We start from the raw sequence: 23,935 nt of genomic DNA, 5'->3' as shown, positions 1-23,935 counted from the left end.
CTTTACATGAATAGACAATATATGAATGGTCATATATTAATTTAACAGAGATTTGGCTTGCACCTACTATGAACTGTGTTAAGAGCCAGGAATGCAGATCAATGAAATGTGACCCTATCCATCTACCTGTGGAAAAGACTGATGGTTGCAAAAAGAATAGAAATGTTAAATAAATGGTGGTGTACCCTACAGTGGAATCCTGTTAGTTGTTTAAGAAATTAGATAACCTCTGTAAGGCTATGGAAGTACCTCCAAGATATATTGTTAAATAAAGAAAACGTAGCAGAGGGCAGTGTGTATACTATGATCTAATTTATGTTTCTTTGTGGACTTGTTTTAATTTTGTTCGGCTTTTTTTTTTAACTTGAACTTGCATTTTAGCAATTGATGGTCTCTTCCGCAGTCAGCCCCTGGCCTTGTTCTGACTGGTGGTACTGACTTTATCCATTGTCTCTTTCACAGATGTAGTCAGTTTGATTCCTATGTTTTCCATTCAGTGAGACATACATGTACAGTTACCATTTATGTTGTTGAAAAAAGATATTTGCCATGAATGTCATTGGCCTTGCAAAATTCTATCATGCTATCTCCAGCGTTGTTTCTGTCACCAACGACTACTGCTCCTTCTTCTTTGTTTCCAACTTTTGCATTCCAATCACCAATAATTATCAATGCATCTTGACTGAATGTTTGATCAACTTCAGTTGTTTTGATATTATACTATAGTAATATAAGATGCCACCAACGGGGGAAGCTGGGTGAAGGGTTCGTAAAACTCTATGTACTATTTTGGCAACTTCCTATGAGTCCATAATTATTCCAAAATAAAAAGTAAAAAAAAAAGTGCATAGATATGTATGTGCTTGTGCACCCATTAAAATTTTTAGAAGGATGCATATGAAATTATTAATAATATATGTCTCTGAGGAGCAGGACTAGGATGGATAAAGCAGCTAAATTTTTCCTTGACTTTTATACCCTTCTGTACTGTTTTGTTTTGTTCTTGTGTGTGTGTATCACTTTAAACATTGTCATGATAGACATATGTATGGGGTGTTAAGGAGCCCTGAGAAGCACACTTAACCCTGACCCATAACGGAACGGGGAAGATAAAATAACCCCAGAGCTGAAAGACTTCGCCTCTGCTGAAGTTGGCCAGGTAAAGAGGTGGGGACAGGGGAGGAAGAGAGATGGCAAAAGCTTTCTGACAGAGAGCAGCCACCACCCTCCCAACTTTAGAACACCCCTGATGGGCAAGGAGTTTGTGTACAGAGGCAACAGCCCAGAGACTTAAGAAGCTTCACCGAGTTTAGGAAAATACAAAGAGCTCAGTATGGCTAGAATTTGAGTGGTGTGGTGGCTATGGGACAAAGATTGGGAAGACTTGGCAAGGGAGGGGATTAGAAATGAGGTTGAAGAAGTGGCTAGGGCCAGGTCAGAGAAGCTCCTATTGCCAGACTAAGAAATCTGGGCTTATCTACTACAAGCAACCAGGCACTCTGAGGGGAAACTGGGCAGTGGGTGTGGTGATTGGGGAAAGCAGTCAGGGACTTAATGAAGGATGGATTTCATGCCTTTTGGGATGGAAGCAGGGAAGGAAGGAAGGAGACATAGAGACCAGTTTGCAGTCCACTAAAAGATACAATGAGTCCTGAACTAAGGCATGGCAGTGGAGATAGAAATCTTCTTCATTTCTGTATCCTCACCCCCCTCATATAGGGTCTGGAACATAGAATATGCTCAGTAAACATTAATTAAATGTGCATCTGAAAAGTTTTGGGAGGATCCATCCATGGTCCCTCCGCCTGCCTCTCCCTCACTAACGCAGTCTTCAGCTGTGGTCTCCCAACCATGCTGTTCTTTACCTCCTTCTTGGACAGCAGAGAGTGTGGGGGACATGTACTTTCTCCCAGCTGCAGAAGGTTTACCAGATGCCAAATAAGAGTCCCTGGCTAGTGCCCCAGTACCTTGCCCCCAGCCGAAACCAACCACAGCCCCTTCCCACAAACCCTCTAGAACACACGGGGGCTGGGGCAAGGACTGCAAAATCAACAAACAGCTCACCTGTGGAAAACCCCATTTTCTTGTGGCACTTGGTAAATTCAATATTAAAATAGGTGACCAGGGCATGGACGTAGTCATTGCGTTGTATCTGCAGGCAGAATGCAGATGTGAATGATAGCTCTTCTGTCTTCACCGTGTAAATGTCCACCTCCTGCAGCCCAGGGGAGAGAGAACGCCAAAAACATCAATTTCACCAGGTCTGGGTCCTGGTCTCGAGAGAAAGCCTGCTCTGCCAGCAGCTTCATTCCCCTGAGAGACTACTGTCAGCAAACTTTCTGGGAATTACATTATTCTTGGGATGACTTCCCAAGCCCACCCAACACCCTTCCAATTACCTCCTCCATTCTTTCTAGGGTAGGGTATGCCCAGGCAATGGTGCAAATGGATTTGAATCAAAACCTGAGAAGAACAGAATCAGGAAGGTATATGTGCTGGGTGTGGGAGTTGGTGGGGGATGGGGAGAGAAGAGGAGAGAAGGGTTAATTAGACAATACACCCCTAGACCAAATCAGAATAGCCTCAAGCTGGTCTGCTTCAGCATTGCCATCTTCATCTGTTGTTGTTGTGTGCCGTCGAGTCGATTCCAACTCCCAGTGACCCTATAGGACAAAGTAGAACTGCCTCGTAGGGTTTCCAAGGAGCGGCTGGTGGATTCAAACTGCCCACCTTTTAGTTAGCAGCCTGAGCTCTTAACCACTGCATCACCAGGGCTCTTCATCTTCATCTAGTGGTTCTCCAAGTGTGCTCCCCAGATGAGCAGCATCAGCATCACCTGGGAGCAAATTTGGGGGTCAGGGATAGGAGGGCATCCCAGACCTACTGACTCAGAAACTCTGGAGTGAAGCCCAGCCATCTGTGTTTTGTCAAGCCCTCCTCATGATTCTGATGAATCAGACTATATTTTCCAATTTTTTGATATTCAAATTCCTGTAATAGGAGGCATTGGGTATTAGTCAAGGAGCACGAATCCAAACCCACAGAAAGTCACAGACTGTGCTTAGGAAGCTGTGCAGACCATTTATGACAAGGCTGGACTGTTAAAAAAAATAAAAATAAAAAGTGGAGAAATGAGGTGAAAATTTTCAGTTCTGGCTGGGGAATGGAGAACAAGAAGAACAAATAATTTTAACAATTTCAGCTGAGAAGTGGCTGAAAATCAATCTTGTATGGGGAGCAAGTGTAATTGAAAGATGGTTTGCAATGCATTGTTTTTTCAGTGTGAAGGATGCTGACTTGTCTTCTGCTGACTCCATTGGCACAGGGCAAACCTGGCAAGTGGCCAAGAGATATGGCTACAGATTTCAATTAGACTCAAGGAAGAACTTACCACTTGTCAGGGTTGGGTAGCAAGGACCTCTGTCCTGAAAACTCAGTAAGAGTCAGACAGACACCTGTGTACCTGGAATGGTTCCAAGTGGTCCTCCTGGGACCCAGATAATGGAACATGTGGAGAATAATTAGGCAAGAGGAATCTGAGGGTGTAGAACAAGAAAATGGGAATAGACAAAAGAGCTATGACATGACAGAACGTGGCTTTTATTTCTATATATTTCTAAGATAAATAAAGGAAAAACAGATGCAAAGTATCCTGAGGACTTTGAAGAGAAGTGCTGCTTCCAAAGGGGTGGGTGGCAGGAGGTATGAGTAAGGGGGGCCAATCAGATCAGGGGGTTCTGCTTGGCCTGGGGTGCTTAGTCATGCTGTCCTGTGATGGAAGCTGAGGCTCCCTAACCCACTGATTGAGGAGAGGGTGGGATTCCAGGATTAAGGGTATGTGGGAGCCCCCACCCCCTGGATGTCACTTTAGGTGCAAGTTACATGGTATTCCTAGAGTCCAAAGACAGAGAAGTAAGAATGAATTGTGTTGGTAAACCCTGAGTCGGGCATGCAGAATCAGATAAAGGCAGCCCTCACTCGAGCTGAGCCTTTATCCAGCTGGATAATCCTCTCTGCAGCATTCCCAATAAGCAGCCATCTAGCTCTTGCTTGGACAGCTTCTGCGGTGGTCAATTCACTACCTGCCAGTTAGCTCCTTCCATCTCCTGCCATCTCCAATCATCAGGTCCTTCTTCAAGACATGAAGCCCACTCATAACTGTCTCTCTGTAACTCCACCCACAGAATATGCTGAATGCCCGTTCCAACTCACATGGGTACCCTAAATTTTTTCTTCTACACTGCCTCTGGTTTTTCATTCATTTCTTGTAAGTCGTGATTTCTTACCCCTCATCATCCTGGCCTTTGTCATCTGGGTGAGTTCTACCACTTTCAAAACTGAGAATAATACTGACCAAAGCAGATTTTCACACTCCTTGTTTGGGACATATTTCTAGCAGCCTCTGACCTCAGATTTGCACACTGCTGGCTCATATTGCATTTAAGTCTTCCCAACTCCCTCCACCACACCCCTCTTATAATCCTTATTCCTTTATTTCTGGGACTCCAGCTGTTATGAATGGAATTGTGTCCCCCAAAAAGATATGTCAAATTCCCACCCCCAACACTTGTGAAAATGACTTTGTTTGGAAATACGGTCTTTCAGACGTTATCAGTTAAGGGGTCTTAAAAGCTTGTGAGCAGCCATCTAAGATACTCCACTGGTCCCACCCCATCTGGAGCAAGGGAGAATGAAAAAAACCAAAGACACAAGGGAAAGATTAGCCTAAAAGACTAATGGACCACAACTACTACAGCCTCCACCAGACTGAGTCCAGCACAACTAGATGGTACCTGGCTACCACCTCCAACCACTCTCACTGGGATCCCAATAGAGGGTCCAATACAGAGCTGGAGAAAAATGTACAACAAAACTCTAACTCGAAAAAAAAAGACCAGACTTACTAGTGTGACAGAAAGTGAAGGAACCCAAAGAGTATGGGCCTTGGACTCCCTTTTTAACTCAGTACTGAAGTCACTCCTGAGATTCACCCCTCAGCCAAAGATTAGACAGGCCCATGAGACTAAATGAGCATACAAGCCCAGGGGCAAGGACAAGGAGGCAGGGGGGGACAGGAAAGCTGGTAATGAGAAACCCAAGGTTGAGAAGGGAGGGTGTTGACATGTCATGGAGTCGGCAACCAATGTCACCACACAATATGTGTATTAACTGTTTAATGAGAAACTGATTTGCTTTGTAAACCTTCATCTAAAACACACACAAAAAAGGGAAAAAAAAACTCTTATGTTGTTATCTAAAAAAAAAAGATGTTACAGTTAACATTAGGCCATACTGGAGTACAGGGTGGGGGTGGGGTCCTAATCCCATCTGAGTAGTGTCCTTATAAGAAGAGAAGAAGAGACACAGAGAAACAGGAACAGAGGGAAGACTCCATGTGAAGACAGACGCAGGGACTGGTGTGCTTCATCTACAAGCCAAGGAACGCCAAGGATCACTGGCCATCACCAGAAGCTAGGAGAGAGGCTTGGAACAGTTTCTCCCTCAAAGCCTCAGAAGGAACCAACACAATCGATACCCTGAATTCAGACTTCTAGCCTCCAGAACTGTGAGACAATAAATATCTGTTCTTGTAAGCCATATGGTTTGTGGTACTTTGTTATGGCAGCTCTAGGAAACAAAGACACGAGGGTAGGGCCCATTCATTCATTACATGTCATCTTATTAGTTTAGCCTGTTGCTCCAGCCTGGGAGATTATTTTAGACCCAGTATCTGTCACCCTGCATAATGTTCATTATCCCTCCTGGCCACATGCTGTCTAAAGTTTCCCACCAGCTTGAGAGTCCTAAGAGCAAGCCATGGTAAACTGTATTTCTACTAATGGCATATAGTATGGTCTGCTGAGCTCACAGTGTCTACTCTCATGACTTTTCCATCTCCTCAGTCAGGGACAGCCAGTCAGGTCTCAGGCCTTTTCCAAGGTGCCTGGTGTCTTTCTCTCTTGATTCCTCTGCCATCAGCCTCGCCTGGCCTTCACATCTGCTCCTGGTCATCTCAGCAAATTCTCACCTCCACCCTTGCCCCAGCCACTAGACTGGAGCCCGTTAGGGGCAGAGGCTGCGCATTATTGGTCAGTGTACCCTCCTTTTGTGCCATAGTACCTGATACACAGCAGTGTGTGTTTGACTAATCAATCTTCAAACTTGAAGAATTTCCTTCCCCAGGCCGTTCCTCCACACCATCACCAGACTCAACTCCTAAGGTCCATTCAGACTGGGTCACTCCCTGGATCTAAGACCTTCAGCAATGCCCCACAGTAGACCTAAAAGCATCCAAACTCCTTGGCCTAGTCACAGACAGGGAGAACTGAAAGTAGGCTTTGTGAAGCATCTGGACCTGGTTACTCCCTCACTTCACTTCACTTCACTTCACACACACACACACACACACACACACACACACACACACACCCCTGGTTACTCCCTCACTTCACATCACTTCACACACACACACACCCCATCTATCAGGGATTCCATTTCTATTGGGTCTTGCTCTCAGATGTCCATAAACTAAATGTCAGCTATCAACTCAGGCGTTAGTCCACAGTGTTGAATAAGTCCTGAAGATATTTGCATTTTAATAGGGGCCTCTGAAAGAACAAAGTCCTTCAAGACTGAAAGTAATAAATCTATATGGTAAAATGGTGACAATTGAGGCAGATGGTGGGGGGGCAGGGTCTGGCCATCTGTGAGCGTGAGATCAGCTGTGGCTGGGCTTCAAGACACAAAAGCCCTCTGGGCTCAGGCCCACACTTCCCAGACCCTAAGTCTGTAGACTCAGTTATGTTAGTGCCCGAAGCCCATGCCCCTACCTGGAAGGTTTTCTTTCTTCAGCCCCCGGCAGCACCTCAGAGACCCCAAGGGAGACCCACTGACTTGGCCTCAGGCGACCCTCATGCAGGGAGAGCTCCTCGGGCATAAGTGACTCACAAGAGCCTCTGGCCGCTGCCATCCCCACCACTAAATAATGTTACAAATGGATGTCTCAGAGCAGAAGTCTGGTCAAAACAGAGTCTTAATTATAATAAAGTGTCACACTCTGCAACGTTAATAGCAATGAAAATAGCAATTAAGTGTGTGAAGAAGGGCAAGTGTTTTCCCAACAGGATCCACAAGACGTTGCTTAGCACATTAGCAAGAGCTGACGGGAAGGGCTGTCCTGGCTGCAGAGGTAAAAACACAGAGGGTCCTCATGGTTCTCCAGAAGACACTGAGAGGAACCGAAGTAACAGACAGCAGGGAGGGGGCAGGACTTAATCACAGATTGCCAGTCCTGGGACATCGTCAGAGCCCTTGGGAGTTTCGATAGGAGTGTCCCAGAATTTCTGTAATCCACCCCATCCTGCTCCGCCTTGGTTAAGTTTGGCTGCTTTGGCCTGGATGCACTCAGATGTAACCAAGGAAAAGACACTTGCTGGTTCCTGTGTGGGATAAGCCAAAAGCGAACCCCTTGCCTTCGAGTCGATTCCAACTCATAGCAGCCCTAGAGGACAGGGTAGAACTGCCCCCTAGGGTTTCCAAGGAGTGGCTGGTGGACGTGTACTGCCAACCTCTGGGTAAGCCTACGAGCTCTTAACCACTACGCCAATAGGCCACCAACGTGGGGGCTGAGGTCGGGGCAGAAATGGAGTTGGGGCCCAAGTGCGTTGAAAAGGAATTTTCATTTGTTCCCAAGCTAAAGGCATTACATGCAGATACCTAATGTTTAGCTAAGGCTGACGTGTGTCATTTTTGCAAATTCAGCTGCAATTTGTACATATCCTACAATAGTTGCAGGAATGTTCTGCACTATGAATAAGCTTCTCGTTTGGAGCTGTGCTTTCCTTGTTTCTGAGGGAGAGGCTTCAGGGATGGAGGGAATGGTAGGAAGAAATAAAAGGCCAAAATCGCTCACAATTCCTGCTGCCTGGACTTGGAATAAGGGTCCCTAGGTGGTCCAAAGTTTTTGCACTCAACTGCTAACCAAAAGGTTGGTGGTTTGAACCCACCCATCAGTGGGTGGAAAGAAAGGCCTTGCAATCTACTTCTGTAAAAATTACAACCAAGAAACCTCTATAAAGAGCAGTTCTACCCTATAATGGGGCAGGGAGGCTGGGGAGGGAGTTGGTTGCCATGAGTCAGAATCAACTCAGTGGCAATGGATTTGGTTTTGGGAGTTTGTGGACTTTGAATAGGCTGAGTTAACAGAGAGTGAGAGCTCTGCTGACGCAGAATCTTAGGCTTAGACTCTGAGCCAAACCACTCAGACAGGATGTTACAGAATGGAGGGAGCCTCTGATCAGACCAGTAAGGGTCCATCTGCTTTTATTTGCCCTCTGAAGTTCCTCCTAAATGCTTGTGATGCTTGGACCAAGGGTCGCGGTTCTTCTTAATAAGGCTTGTGTCCAGGGACAAAAGACCGTCCTCAACTGGGTGGAACAGCAGTTTGCTTCAGTCCTTCAGAAGTGCCCTCTCATCCCGGGGGCTCTTTCTGCTTTATTCTACTGTGAGTTCTCCTGCCCCCCCTCCCTCAAACACATACCTGCCAGAGGAGAAGGGAAGTATAGGACCAGAGCAGACAAGTGTGTTTTAGCAAGAAGAGGGTCAGGGGGAGCAGGACTGGTGAAGTCTTGCATAATGAGGCTATATTTTTCCGTTAAAAAAAAAACCTACAACTATATATGTCTTAGCTTGAACCATATGGGCTTGGTGTTTTTCTAGATACAAAGCAGCCTACTGTCAGCAGTTTTATATGATTCAGCACAATATATGTACCCATGGAAGCGCATACATAGAAAGGACTAGAAGACTCAGTTCAATTTATAAGCTGTGGTTACTTCTGGGAAGAACGTGGGATTGGAAGGGAAGGGTGGCAAAAGGGAACCTTGAGCTTTTCCTGTATCTCTAACCATAGGATGCATTGAGGATTGGTGTGCCCAGGATGCTGACTGGCTATTCTTCATCTGCACTGAAGAAAGCTTTGAAGAAGAGATGTTTAAAACATGTACGAGCAAAAACGTTCAAGAGGGAGGCTGGAAGCCCTGTCTGGCCCAGGTCAGATGGGTGCTTGGGGGTGGGAGTGTAGGGGTGGTGGTCACACAGCCTGCGGAGGTAACGGATTGCTTTCCTCTCTAAGATGGACATCGCCTCTGAAGGGAAGAGCTTCCCAAACCTAAGCACCCCCTCCTGCCCTCCAGATGTTCTCTCCTCTGATGCCCCTCAACCCTATCCCACCCTACCTCACACCACCAGGGGATCATGCCCTGGGCCCCCTCGCTTCAGCTGTGCCACCGTGGAGTCATGCTCTCAGGAGAGCACCAGCCTTCTATGCTTCACCATGGAGTGTCCAAGGCTCTGGCTAAGGCTGCTTGCCTCCCCAGGCTGGAGCCATGCAGGGGCTGCCTCTATTCCAGGCCCTCCCCAGCTCTGGCTTCCCAGGGTGGCACAGTTGGGTTCTCAGCATGCCCAGACTCAACCAGGAGGAGTCTCCAGACCTTTATTAAACAGGCATTGGTCACCACTTGCTTTGGGTCCACGATATCCACCAGAGGCTCCTTCATGGCAACATCTCGGATACAGGTCATGTCAAAGCCATAGACGTTCTCCCACCCTGTGGGGACAAAGAAAGACATCAAGGCAGGTAGCCAGACCCCCCAGAAGCTTGCCTTGACCCTCCTGAGTCCCAGAGCACAGCATGCCTGAGAGGTTGAGGGGCAACCTGTCTCCCCTCCCCCCGCCCCCATCTCAACAGGGTAGGAAGCATCACCTGAGTAGGGAGCTTTGCAATATGCAAGTGCTCATTTCCGATATCTTACGTGTACCTCTGGAAAAGGCAGTTCCCACTTTATAGCCAGGAAAGCTAGAGCTTAGAGACACTGAGACACTTCTCCAAGGTCACACAGCTAGAATGCAGTAGGGCCGGGACTACAACCCAAGTTACCTGTCCCCCTCTCCAAGCCAGCAGAGACTCCTAGGAACTCTCTATCTGCCACCCATATTCCTGTCTCTGTGCCTTTGCCCAAGCCATTCTCCACACTGGGAAGGCCCATCTCTTCCTTCTCCCGTCCCTTTTCCACTCTTCAATGCAGCAGAGAGAAACCTAATGAGCTTTGCAGTGAAACGAACTACAGCTTGAATCCCAGCATCACCACCACTGACTGGTCAGGACCTTTTGCAAATTACCTCACCTCTCAGACTCTGTTTTCTCAGCTGCAAATGAGGGGCTGGGTGTTCCATGAGCTTCTTTGTCTTTCTCACATGCTGTAATCCACTCACTAAGGACCCATCCCATAAGAAATAACCCCCGGAGGGGCACAAACCATCCCAGCTGTGCTCCTTGGCCCCTTTGGGTTACTCGTACCATGCTTGGGGAAGGGGAAGATAGGGGAAGAGGGGGGATGGGGGAGAAGAGAGGACAGAAAGGAGAGAAAAGAGAGATGGAAGAAAAAGAAGGAGGAAGGGAGAGAGAGAGATGTGAGAGAAACAGAGGGAGAGAGAAGAGGAGAAGAGAGAGAAGGGGAGGGGAGAAGAGGAGAAGAGATTTGGGGCAGGATGCTGGTGAGCAAATAAATGCAAGTGTGGTGGCTCAGTATCACCCTAAAGTGATGTAATTGTTACTGTTATCATTGACTGATCATTGTAATCACTGACTGATCACCTACCAGAGGCCAGATTCCTCATTTTACCTACCCATCACCCCCAAGAGGATACCTCCATGCTGCAGACGAGTAGTGCCTGAGAGCTGTGCCTGGGAGAAGTTCACATCTGACTCACACGTAATGTTGGGCCCAATCTCACACATCAGGGAGATGGTGGAGCCAGGGACCCAACCCAGCCTGTCCCCCCACCCTTTAGCTACAGGGACTCCGCTTGACAGGAACCCAGGAGTATAGTTTCCTTCTTTCCGTGTGGTGCAGAGAGGATGCCCTTAGCAGAGGCTTTTGCTCCTGAGCAGCTGGATCTCTTTTCTCGGTTTTTTCAGATGGGTTTAGCAATGTATTGAAGTAGACATGCTTTTCTCTAATCTGCTGGAATTAAATCTTCTTTTAAAACATCCGTCAAACAAATGGTGCCTTAGGGAACTTAGGCCTCTATATGTGGTTAGAGAGGGGGTGTGTGAGGAGGGAGGGTGGACGGTCAGTGAAAAGCTTTGCTCCTTTGACTCAGATTCCTTTCTGAGGCTCAGAAGGAAAGACCTTCTTCAGTGAGAAGGCAGAGAAAATAATCACCTCCCAGAGGGGGAGCATTTGTGAAGTTCTGGCTGAAGGATAATATACCATGATAGGCCATCAAATAACCCAAGGCTAAGTGCCCAACTCCCAACAGAAACCTCATGTTGAGGAAGGAAGCTGCTCAGTTGGCAATAGAGCAGTCTCCAGAGGAAACCCTTTCTAGAATCTGGAAATAGCCATCTACCGTCTCCCTAGATAAAACATACAATCGATTCTCATTCTTAGCACCAGTTATGTTCTATCATGTCACCGTGGACACTGACTTAGCAAATACTAGATCATTGCTCCCAGGGAAATTTCACGGTTAGGTTCCTGCAAGCCTCTGGTCACAGCATTTTTGTCAACTGATCAATACACAACCTTGATTCGTGTGTGTTTCTGTTTAAAGATACCTTATTTAGTATATATCATTGATTCATTAACATTGAACTCATGGCCAACAGCACCACAACTCATGCCTGAACAAAGCTTATCTAACGTACATATTTTCTCCATAGGGCACATCACAGCCTTCTTGAACTTAAGAACATAAGATGGCACTTCAGCACTATGCTTGGGGACTGTTTTAAACAGTGAAAATCACCAACAAAAAGCACAAAAATGCAAAAAGTGTGGCACTAGCCAGACTGCAAAAAGGACACCTCTTTACAGTCTGAGAGCTGAAACAAGAAGTCAGAGGTCACCTAGCTTGGCCTCAGCTGGAAGCATGCTTGTTGGGTGACTCAAATTTTTCCTTGCTCTGTGCAAGTTGGTGAAGAACCAAGAAAACACTTTGAGTATCAATTTGGGGACTACAAATAAATTTTAGTGAGTAGGTGAATTTGAATCACCTAAATAGAGAGAATCGACGTCCATACAAAACCCTGTTGCCTTTGCTCAAAGCCCTTCCTTAGGAGACCTGAAACTGTGCTCCTGCTTTCTGCCTTCCTGGATGCTGCCTTATGTTAAAGCTCAATTCACAGGCTGGGCAGGTTCCTGAGTAGCCACGTGTGTAAAGGTTAAGGGTTTGGAGTTCAAATCTGGACTCTACCATTTATTTACTGTGTAACCTTAGAGAGGCAAGAATTTAACCTCTGGAAGCCTCAGTTTCTTCTTTGAAATGGAGATGGTGATAATGATGGCTACCTCACAGGGTTGTTGTGAGGACCGAGTGTGATATTATACGTAAAGTGTATAAGAGAGCTCCTTACTCATAACAAGTATTCCATAACCAGTTGCCTTTGAGTTGATTCCAACTCATGGTGAGCCCGTGCTTGTCAGAGTCGAACTGAGCTCCATAGGGTTTTCAATGGCAGATTTTCTGGATGTAGATTGCCAGGCCTTTCTTCTAAGGTGTCTCTGGGTAGGCTCAAGCCTCCAACCTTTCGGTTAGCCGCTGAGTGCCTTAACCGTTCGAACCACCCAGGGACTCTGTATGTAGTAGTTATTATCATTATGTGGCTCAAGCTCTGGCTTTGCCACCATCAAAACCGTGTGGCCACATTCAGGTAAATCCCTGTCTTTGTACTTGTCTGTAAAATGAGGAGTTTGGTTCAGTGATTCTGTGTTTCAGAATCATCTGGGGTGTTTTTAAAAATACAGATCCCTGAACCCAACCCAGACCTACTGGATCAGAATCTCCAGACTTGGGACCCAGGATGCTAGCTTCTTACAAGTCTATCCAGCAATTCCAACCAGAGTTTGAAATCCCTTGGGCTGGATGATCTTTACAGTCCCTCCCAGTCCTCAAGTGGTGAGCTGAGTCTCACAGCCTTTGTGAAACCTCTAAGTATCCTGACCATAGGCACTCTCCTGTCCTCAGCACCTACAACTCTAGACCTGGCACAAAAGAGGTCCTCGGTCATTGAAATTCTTTTCCAACACTTAATGCCTGCACCACTTTGCCATGCTGGGTGTTATTACTTACCTTTTCAGCTAGATTGCACCTCCTTCAGTTATTCAGGGGACAGACCATCTATAGCATTAGATTCTCACCCCCTTTTTTTCTGCGAACCATTTATTTCTCACTAGCCTCTTTAGCAAAAATGGAGCCAACCAACCAACCCATTGCCGTCGAGTTGATTCCAACTCATAACGACCCTATAGGACAGAGTAGAACTGCCCCATAGAGTTTCCAAGGAGAGCCTAGCGGATTCGAACTGCTGACTTTTGGTTGGCAGCTATAGTTCTTAACCACTATGCCACCAGGGTTTCCAGAAATGGAGCAGGGGTGGGGAAAGATACAAATCAAGCATATTCACTTCTTATTGCAATTCTGTTCTGTGTATTGAATGAGTGAGTGCAGGGTGGAGCGATGGTTGAAACCATTGGCGACCCAGAAATATTATTCTTAATTATCTGGGGATATAAAAAAATGACAGCAGATGGACCTGTGAATCTTCGGTTTATGGATTAAAACAACTCCCTGGAAAGGACTCCACTATGTTATGCTAAAGCAGCAAAAAAGCCCAGGCCTACCTACTACCGACTAGGTGGACTCAAAGTCCATGCGACAGCCTTGCAGAGGAGAAGGTGGAGGAGAGACCAGGGACAGCAACCAAACTCTCCCAGAAGGTATGCCTTCCACGCTCTAACTGGAATACTGTGGACTGGGCACGGGGCCTGCTTTCAGCCTTCGTGTCAGCCAGGGAGGCCTGGAACCCATCCCTCTGCCTCTCAGGAGGGTGGAAAGGGGGTTAGGTTCATGTACTCTGCAAGAAATTTCCAAGTTTCCTTCCAATTTTGCAATTCTATGAATCTCCTCCATAGTAGAAATTTTTTACAAAAGTGATCACTAACTCTCTCAGAGTAAAACACTAAATCTTGTACATTCCTTCACTGGTCTACTTTCTTCCCTCATTCATCCATTCAACAAAATATATATTGGGAGCCCCATATATGCCAGACATTTCTCCTCCTTTGTATGTGTCCTCTACTAGTTGGTGAGCAAATGGAGGATGCACTCTGTGTTTCTCTCCTTCCTTCCAAGGCACAAGGAGGCGGGGAGGAAAGGAAGGCACTTGCCTAACAATTTACTTTCTGGAAGGAGCTGGGCATGTTTCATTCTCCTGCCTCACTTAAAGATTTTTCTTTCTTAACCAGTTCTTGAGCCCACTGAAGCTTGCTTACAATTGTTCCAGCAACCAGCAACCTTTGTGCTGAGTAACCAAAATGTCCATTTATTTGAAACACATATTTCTAAATGAGACTGCATCCTTTACCAGAACCAAAATCAAGTCACTCAAAAAGCATTTAAGTAGAAAATTTAGTGGGTGGGCTGCGCTTAAATAAATTTTAAGTGGTTTTGGTTTGGTTTGGTTTTTGAAAGAGGCTCCAGAGTAAGCACTCCACAAGGAAAAATGAGGATGAATTTTAATGTTTTCTTCTTCCCCAGAATCAATAAAAATAGAAACTGAATGTGAAAGAACAAATCACAAGGTCCCCAGCCCTGGCTGGCCCTAGAACTCCTCTTAGGACCCTCCCCATTCCTCCTCAGTGTTACACTATTGTTGTTGTTGGATGCCATTGACTTGATTCCAACTCATAACGACTCCATGTGAGACAGTAGGACTGCCCCATAAGGTTTCCTAGGCTATAATCTTTATGGGAACAGATCACCAGGTCTTTCTCCCATGGAGTCATTGGTGGGTTGGAACTGCCAACCTGTTGGTAAGCAGCCGAGCACTTAACCCTTGTGCCACCAGGGCTCCTTTATTACAATGTCTGTACTCCAGAGGCTCCCAGACACAACCCAGCGGAATGTAGGGGGCCAAGGTCTGTTCTTTTTTGAAATCAAGTGGAAGTTTCTTAAAGAGTTGTGCCCAGAGTTGGAGCTTAATAAATATTTAAGTGGCTATGAGAATGATGAATGTACCTGAAGGATTTCCTCAAAACACTATTCAGTACAGTCACCCGGCAAGAGCTCCAAAAGCAACATTCCAATGCAGCTCTAGGGCAAAACATGTCCTATTTGTACGTGCATTTGATCAATATTTACTGTTCAGTTGTTTCTGCCATCTTCTGTGAGAGCACATCTGTCCTAGATTCTCAGTTGCTGGAGGCCAACAAGTTTGGCAGTCAGGCTTGCTTGACAGAACCATGAGCAGAAAGGGGCTTAATGACACTTTTAGAGATTAAATCCAGCCTGGTCCCTTATAGCACCAAAAATTGCGTTATGTCCTTTACCCTATCTCCTTCAATCCTCAGGACAACTCTATGAGATTGACCTATTATCTCTACATGAGGCTCAAAGATCCAGTTAAAAAATGGCAGAGCCAGGATTTGAATCCCAGGCTGGCTGATTTCAAAGCAAGATCATGTGAGCTAGACCACCCTCCCTCTCAGTGCTCTCATTTAGAGTTTTGTCTCCTTCCCCCTGAAAGGCAAATGTTCGCTAGGAACCACATTAGATTGGCTGGAGGCAAACAGTGATCAGGACATAGAGCCGCTAACAACTGCCCCACTTTTGTCTTTCCCTGTATCCGGGCTCTGAACTTTATGCTCTGATCTATTTCCAGAAGGGCGTGAACACACACACACATACATTCCAAAGCACAGTCCAGCTGAGACACCATCAGTGGCGCTAACAATGATTAGATGGCAATTGTTTGAATCAACTGAGCAACAATTTGTTGAACTATACAGTCTTAGGCTCTCTTCAGTCCGTGAGCCCCTCCACAATAATCAAGCAGGGCTCGACCACCAGATTTACTGAGTTTGGTAGGATTCAGCAAACTCCTTGTTTGGAGTTTCTACCTCTTATGTTTTAGTTTGATGGTTGGCATGCTTGCTTGTTTGAGGCAGTTCTTTGCCTCTTTATCATGTTTAGGTCTGATTGAGGACACATGACCTGTGTAACCTCATGAAAATGCATTTGGTATAATTTCATCAAGGACCAGGCTTGTGGCACTGAGAAACATTACCCTTTAAAAAAAAATCAAAGAAAACAGCCCTTTTCAGACCAGATAAAGCAGTGGAGAGTTGTTTTGGCTTCATTTTTTTTCTAAGAGTTACAAATTTTAGGCTGAGAAGACATCATAACTATAGATCTGGATGTGAGTTCCTGGTCACATACACACACCCCATCTGTTTGACTGTCCAAAGCAAAGTTCCCACCATCCTCACCACCATTACCATTCCCCAAAAGAACCTCAGGGAAGAATACATATTTTAACTAACGTGAAGGAGAATCAGTATTATTCAGATAAGTTTGAGTGGTATGAAAAAAAAACAGGTTCAAAATGGTTGGCCTGTCTAGAGACCTGCCGTTTCTTTCTCCTGGAGTGGATTTTGGGATAGCACACTGCATTCATTCTCTCAGCCAAGGACACTGATCTTATACCTGCCATATTGTTTATTTTCACTCTGTGGACCTCCCAGCCTTGGAACTAGGGGGAAACTTCTAAAGAGAAGAAACCAGAAAGGGTCACAGATGAACTCTTCCACAAACATAGCAACTGTATTCATGATACTGACAGGTCACCTCAGGCCCACTGAAGTATATCCCATACCAAATGTATGATAAAAACCCAACAGAAGATTAAAAGATGACTTACAGTGGATTTTGAAGTCCTTGTACTGTCTGTCTTCAATTGCTACCACGTACAAAGCTGCCCGGTCTGGAAACATAAGCCCTCCAGGTTTCTGTTGATGAATTGTGGGGAAATGGGTCTCGTAATCTATTCACCTGACAAAGACATCACATTTTGAACTGCACATAGAGTCATCAGACAAGCGTCCCCTTGCCAGCATCCTCATTTAGCAGACTGTCACTTTGGCCGCGGTTATGGCTAGTGTGGCAATGCTTGATTTCTATTTTAGAGCAAAGCGAATTTGAGGGACCTAGGTCTACTTAATTGAACTGATGACAGAGGCTGAAGGAGGAACAGTAGAAGATATTTTGATCTTTTAGCCTGTAGAAGCCAAGGTCAAATGCATGCTCAGCAGCTATGCAAGTCCTAAGTACTTGTTGAACAGAATAGACTTTTGTCTAGACAAGAGAGAATGGGTGTCAACGACAGCAGAAAAGGTCAAGGTTAGACCTACAGAAGACCATTCTGATGGTTAGGGATGCTGGACATGAGAATGATCATTCTGTCCTCTAGAGAAGATCTGCTTTAAAGAAGGGGGAGAGGGGATTGGAAGAGATGAACTTCTAGCCCAAGGCCTCTCTGAAGTCCTAATATTCTTTCTAGGCTGAAGGCCATGGGTAGAGCAGCAAGACAGCCAGCAGACCAACAAGGGGCAGCATGCAGGACACTTACCAGCCACTTGTCCCTGGCGAAGATCACTGTGTTGAGCATTGACTCATAGAATAGACAGTAACCCATCCACTCACTGATGATGATGTCCACCTTCTCCACAGGCAGCTCCACCTCCTCCACTTTACCCTTAAATATGGTGATGACTGGAAAATAAGAATCCCAAGGCCACACTTTGGAAGGACCCCAACCAGAAACCATGAGCACCAACATCAGGGCTAGGTATCCAGGCTTTAGTCCTGTTCTGAGTCTACTTTTAGGGTGTGACATACCTCACTCTTCACCAAACTAGTTTATGCTAAGAGAATTGAAAACTACTTTCATGTTTTCCTCCTAAAAATTATTGAGCCGTTACCATGTGTGTGGCACTGTGCTAAGCAAGCTACATATACTATATCATGGAATTCTCTCAACAACCCTAGAAGTAAGCGCTATTGTTATTATGATTCTTCTTTACAACTAGGGAAACCGAGGCCTAGAGAGGTTAAGCAGTGGTGGTAGGAATAGAGTCCATATCTGATAGGACACCAACATTCTCACCATGGCCCCACCCCATATGAGGTGGACTTAATGATATAAGGAACCCCTGGTGTCACAGTGGTTAAGAGCTACGGCAGCTAACCAAAAGGTTGGCAGTTCAAATCCTTCAGGCGCTCCTTGGAAACTCTGTGGGGCAGTTCTACTCTGTCCTATAGGGTTGCTATGAGTTTTGTTTTGTTTTTTAATGATACAAGCCCAAGGAAGGCAGGGATTCTTTCCTTATTGCTCTTGTATTTGTTCACCCAGTGGGTGCCTATGCAGTTTTTGTGAAGGAGGTAACTTGGTGTCATGATAAGAGCATGGACTCTACAGTCAGAGAAACTGGGTTTGAGCGTTGGATATTCTAAGTATTATCTGTATGACTTTACACATGTTACTCGACATAACTGAACTTCATTTCCCCAGAGAACAACCAGGGAAATTAATATCTCCTTATAGGGTGGTTGTATGCTTAAATGAACTAATACATGTGAAGTGCCAGGCTCATAATTGAGGCTGGGCAGAAGGTAGATATCATTTGACATATTCCTCCTTGTGGACCAGCGGATGGAGAGGTGGAAGGGATAGGACCAGGGACACAGTCCCTATGCTACTTGGCCTCTACTCATGAGTCATTACCAAGACTTTCAGGTCTCATTGTGGCAGGAGAAACTTCTTAGTTAGGTTTTGATCATTTGTCATTGACATACACATAATTTTGGAGCCTCTTTTTGCATTTGTTGCTGTAACAATATAGCAAAAGCTAGCTTAGACACCACTGTTAAATTGACAAGGTGATGCATCGGCTGGCTGGTTCCTTCTGAACATTTCCTCTGAAAGGTTACACGTATTCATGCTCTGAAACTCGTGTTCTGCGGTGTCCTCTGAAAAGACACACAATGCCTGATCTTTGCTAGAAAAATCAAATAATGGCCTGTATCCAGGAGCAAAGAGCCACATCTGTCACAAATCTAAGTTTCATGAAAACTAATTTGGACTGAAGGCTTCTAGGTGGCAAAGGGCATGCAGTTTACTGGCTTTATTTAGTGCCCTCACAACAGAAAATGCAGGTGATGGACTGTCCATTAGTGGCCTCTAATGATGATGTGGAGCCCTGGTGGCATAGTGGTTAAGAGCTCATCTGCTAACCAAAAGGTCAGCAGTTCAAATTCACCAGCCACTCCTTGGAAACCCTATCAGGCAGCTCTCCTATAGGGTTGCTATGAGTCAGAACTGACTCCATAGCACTTAACAACAACAACAATGATGATCTGCTCTAGAGTGTCTGGTATTTAATCAAGGCTTAATCAGGTACAGCTTCTTCTATAAGAAATCTGAGGAGGTGGGACCAAAATGGTGGAATACTCAGATACTTCCGGTGATCCCTCTTAAGACAAAGAACCAAAAAAACAAGTGAAATAATTATATTTATGACAAGCTAGTAGCCCTGAACATCAGAGGCAAAGTTAGAAAACGGACTGAGTGGCAGTGGGAGGGAGAGATAGTTCAGAAGCAGAGAGGAGGTGCCGGACATGAATTGCTGGAAACCCTCAGGCACCATTCCCTGGAGTGATGGCAGCAGGGCTGGTGGTCGCATTTCTGGGCGCAGTTTCCTCAGAGAGAGATAGCCACACAGCCTACTCACACCTCCAGAATCAGAGAAGAACTACTCTCTTGGCAAAAGCTAAGTTCTTGCATATATTTTACTGCACCCCCAGCCCTCAAGCCGGCTTCAGTGGCTGTTGACTTCCTTGGGCCTGAGACAGGCTCTGCTGAGCACCCTGAGCCATTCTCCCGGCCCTGGAGAAGGAATAAATTCACAACTGGAGAAAAAGAAAAGCTGCCACCTCCACTAACCTGGGAAGCTCAAGACAGAAGCGGCTCCTGTCCAGGCATAAATGGTCCATGGACTTTCAATACTTTTCGCACCTGCATGGACCTGTGTGGGCCTATTTCAGGAGAAAAGGCCCTTGTTGGCAGACTGCAACTCTTTCAGCTGTGTGGTGGAGAGGTGGGTGTTTAACGTCTGACACCGCTTTGCCTATTAACAGGGTCCTCAGCTACCCACATCAGGGGCCTAAGGGCTGGTGGCTTCACCCATGTCACCTAGCCACCCACGACAGGGGTCCAAGGATAACTGGTGCCTCCCAGTTCTTACAACCAAAAGCATTGGGTGCCCATGGTACATCTGCAGAACCTACCCACCTGTGCACTCTAGGGAACAGGGAGGCACTTTCCTCAAAGACAATCAGGGGATGGTTGTCAGCCCCCTGCCTTGTTCAGGGTGTGGCCCCCTGCTGCAAGCAAATACCAGTACCTACACCAATCACCCATGCCCCTCTAAGGCCATAGGACAGAGCCTGTACCACACATTTGATGAGCAGCTACCTGGACACCTGAGCTGAAGCCATATAAGAAAAGTGAATGGACTCCTAGACTGATATACGTGATAGCAGCTTTAGCCATCTGGTGACAGAATGTTAGAACTTCAAAGGCAAAAATAATCAAGCTAGCTCACTCAAGCAGCCTATTTGGGGATATCAAAGCAAAACAAAGCAAAAAGCTAAGATACAGCAAGCAAACATAAAATAAACTTATACAATAACTTAGAGATGGCTCAGAGACAATAGTCAATATCAAATCACATAAAGAAGTAGATGATGATCAGTTCAACAAGCTCTCAGAACAAAGAATCAAGGGACCTTCTGGATGAAGATGGCTTCCTGGAATTGCCAAATGCAGAATACAAAAGATTAATATACAGAACTCTACAAGACATCAGAAACAAGACCAGGAGGAGATCAGGCAAAATGCGGAACAAGCCAAGGAACACACAGATAAAACAGTTGAAGAAATTTAAAAAGCTATTCAAGAACATAAAGGAAAATTTAATAAGCTACAAGAATCCATAGAGAGACACCAATAAGAAATTCAGAAGATTAACAATAAAATTACAGAATTAGACAACTAAATAGAAAGTCAGAGGAGCAGAATTCAGGAAGTGGAAGGCAGAATTAGTGTGATTGAAGATAAAACACTTGGCACCAATATAGTCAAAGAAAAATCAGATAAAAGAATTTAAAAAACAATGAAGAAACCTTAAGAATAACATGGGACTCTATCAAGAGAAATAACTTACAGTTGATTGGAGTACCAGAACAGGGAGGGATAACAGAAAATACAGAGAGAATTGTTGAAGATTTGTTGGCAGAAAACTTCCCTGATGTCATGAAAGATGAGAAGATATCTATCCAAGATGCTCATTGAACTCCACATACGGTAGATCATAAAAGAAAGTCACCAAGACATATAATAATCAAACTTGCCAAAACCAAAGATAAAGAGAGAATTTTAAGAGCAGCTAGGGATAAATGAAAAGTCACCTACGAAGGAGAGTCAATAAAAATAAGCTCAGATTACTCACCAGAAACCATGCTGGCAAGAAGGCAATGGGATGACTTATATAAAGCATTGAAGGAAAAAAATTGCCAGCCAAGAATCATTTTTCAGAAAAACTGTTTCTCAAATATGAAGGTGAAACTAGGACATTTCCAGATAAACAGAAGTTTAAGGAATTCATAAAAACAAAACCAAAACTACAAGAAATACTAAAGGGAGTTCTCTGGTCAGAAAATCAATTATAGCAGATATCAACCCATTACTAGAAAACTGGACAGAGCAATCAGATGTCAACCCAGGACGGAAATCACAAAATAAATGAAGATTAAAAAACGCTCAAAACAGGGAAACAGTGACGTCATTATGCAAAAGAGGACAACATTAAAACAAAAAAGAGGGACTAAGAAATGTAGTCATAGATCTTTCATATGGAGAGGAAGACAAGGCGATATAAAGAAGTAAAAGTCAGTTTTAAACATAGAAAAATAGGGGTAAATATTAAGGTAACCACAAAGGAGATTAACAATCCTACTGATCAAAATAAAGTACGAGAAAAAAATAAAGACTCAGCAGAAACAAGATCAACGACAACAAATAAGAGGAAAAGACAATACATAAAGATAAACTACTCAACGCAAGAAATTAAGTAGGAAAGAGAAACTGTCACCAACACACAAAAAAAGATGTCAAAATAATGGCACTAAATTCATAAAAAAAAAAAAAATTTTTTTATGAATTTAGTGCAATTCATACCTACCCACAATTGCACTGAATGTAAATGGACTAAATGCACCAATACCAATAAAGAGACAGAGAGTGGCAGAATGGATTAAAAAAAAAAAAAAAAAAACACAATCCGTCTATATGCTGCCTATAAGAGACACACCTTAGACTTAGAGACACAAACAAACTAAAACTCAAAGGATGGGAAAAAATATATCAAGCAAACAAGTGGCAATATTAACTTCTGACAAAATAGACTTTAATGTTAAATCCACCACAAAGGATAAGGAAGGATACTATATAATGATTAAAGGGACAAAATACCAGGAGGATATAACCATATTAAATACGTATGCACCCAATGACAGGGCTGTAACACACATAAAACAAACTCTAACAGCATTGAAAGTGAGATAGACAGTTCCACAATTACAGGAGACTTCAACACACCACTTTCAGTGAAGGATAGAACATCAATAAAGACAATGAAGCTCTAAATGCCACAATCAACCAACTTGACCTCATAGACATATACAGATACTCCACCCAACAGCAGCCAAGTATACTTTCTTTTCCAGGGCACAGGGAACATTCTCTAGAATAGACCACATGTTAGGTCATAAAGCCAGCCTTAACAGAATCCAAAACATTGAAATACTACAAAGCATCTTTTCTGATCATAAGGCCATAAAAGTAGAAATCAAAACAGAAAAAGCAGGGAAAAGAAATCAAACACTTGGAAACTGAACAATACCCTGCTCAAAAAATACTGGGATATAAAAGACATTAAGGATGGAAATTCATAGAATCCAATGAGAATGAAAACACTTCCTACTAGATCCTTTGGGACAGAGTGAAAGCAGTGCTCAGAGGTCAATTTATGTCAATAAATGCACACATACAAAAAGAAGAAAGGACCAAAATCAAAAGAATTATCCCTACAACTTGAACAATTAGAAAGAGAGCAATAAAAGAAACCCTCAGTCACCAGAAGAAAGCAAATAATAAAAATTAGAGCAGAATTAAATGAAAAGGAGAACAGAAAAACAATTGAAAGAGTTAACAAGACCAAAAGCTGGTTCTCTGAAAAAATTAACAAAATTGATAAACCATTGGCCAAACTGACAAAAGAAAAACAAGAGAGGAAGAAAATAACCCGAATAAAAAATGAGAGAAGCGATATTACAACTGATCCAACTGAAATTAGAAGAATCATATCAGGTTACTACCAAAAATCGTACTCTAACAAATTTGAAAACCTAGAAGAAATGGATGAATTTCTAGAAACACACTGCCTACCTACACTAACACAAACAGAGGTAGAACAACTGAATAAACCCATAACAAAAGAAGAGACTGAAAAGGTAATTAAAAAGCTCCCAACAAAATAAAGCCCTGGTCCGGATGGCTTCACTGGAGAGTTCTACCAGACTTTCAGAGAAGAGTTAACACCACTACTACTAAAGGTATTTTAGAGCATAGAAAAGGATGGAATACTCCCAAACTCATTCTGTGAAGCCAGCATATTCCTGATACCAAAACCAGGTAAAGACAGCACACAAAAAAGAAAATTACAGATCTATATCCCTCATGAACTTAGATGCAAAAATCCTCAACAAAATTCTAGCCCATAGAATTCAACAACGTATCAGAAAAATAATTCACCATGACCAAGTGGGATTCATACCAGGTATGCAGGGATGGTTCAACATTAGAAAAACAATTAATGTAATCCATCATATAAATAAAACAAAAGACAGGAAGCACCTGATCTTATCAATTGATCCAGAAAAGGCATTTGACAACGTTCAACACTCATTCATGATA

At 44.2% G+C, this 23,935-nt stretch overlaps 1 protein-coding gene across 1 annotated transcript in view; it reads right to left on the bottom strand.

The window, feature by feature from the left end:
* The window catches only part of PRMT8 (protein arginine methyltransferase 8), a 112,986-nt gene that overhangs the window by 8,068 nt on the left and 80,983 nt on the right, over window positions 1–23,935 (bottom strand). The window contains exons 5-8 of the mRNA XM_049884808.1: window positions 17,471–17,613; window positions 16,763–16,850; window positions 9,492–9,607; window positions 2,065–2,215 (exon numbers count right to left, since the gene is read on the bottom strand). Of these exons, the coding sequence (XP_049740765.1) occupies window positions 2,065–2,215; window positions 9,492–9,607; window positions 16,763–16,850; window positions 17,471–17,613 (498 nt within the window). The remainder of the gene's footprint in view (window positions 1–2,064; window positions 2,216–9,491; window positions 9,608–16,762; window positions 16,851–17,470; window positions 17,614–23,935) is intronic.

Source organism: Elephas maximus, chromosome 4, assembly GCF_024166365.1.
Source record: "Elephas maximus indicus isolate mEleMax1 chromosome 4, mEleMax1 primary haplotype, whole genome shotgun sequence".
Lineage (NCBI taxonomy): Eukaryota > Metazoa > Chordata > Mammalia > Proboscidea > Elephantidae > Elephas > Elephas maximus.
Note: the sequence above shows the minus strand (reverse complement) of the source record. Positions and strands in the feature narration are given on the sequence as shown.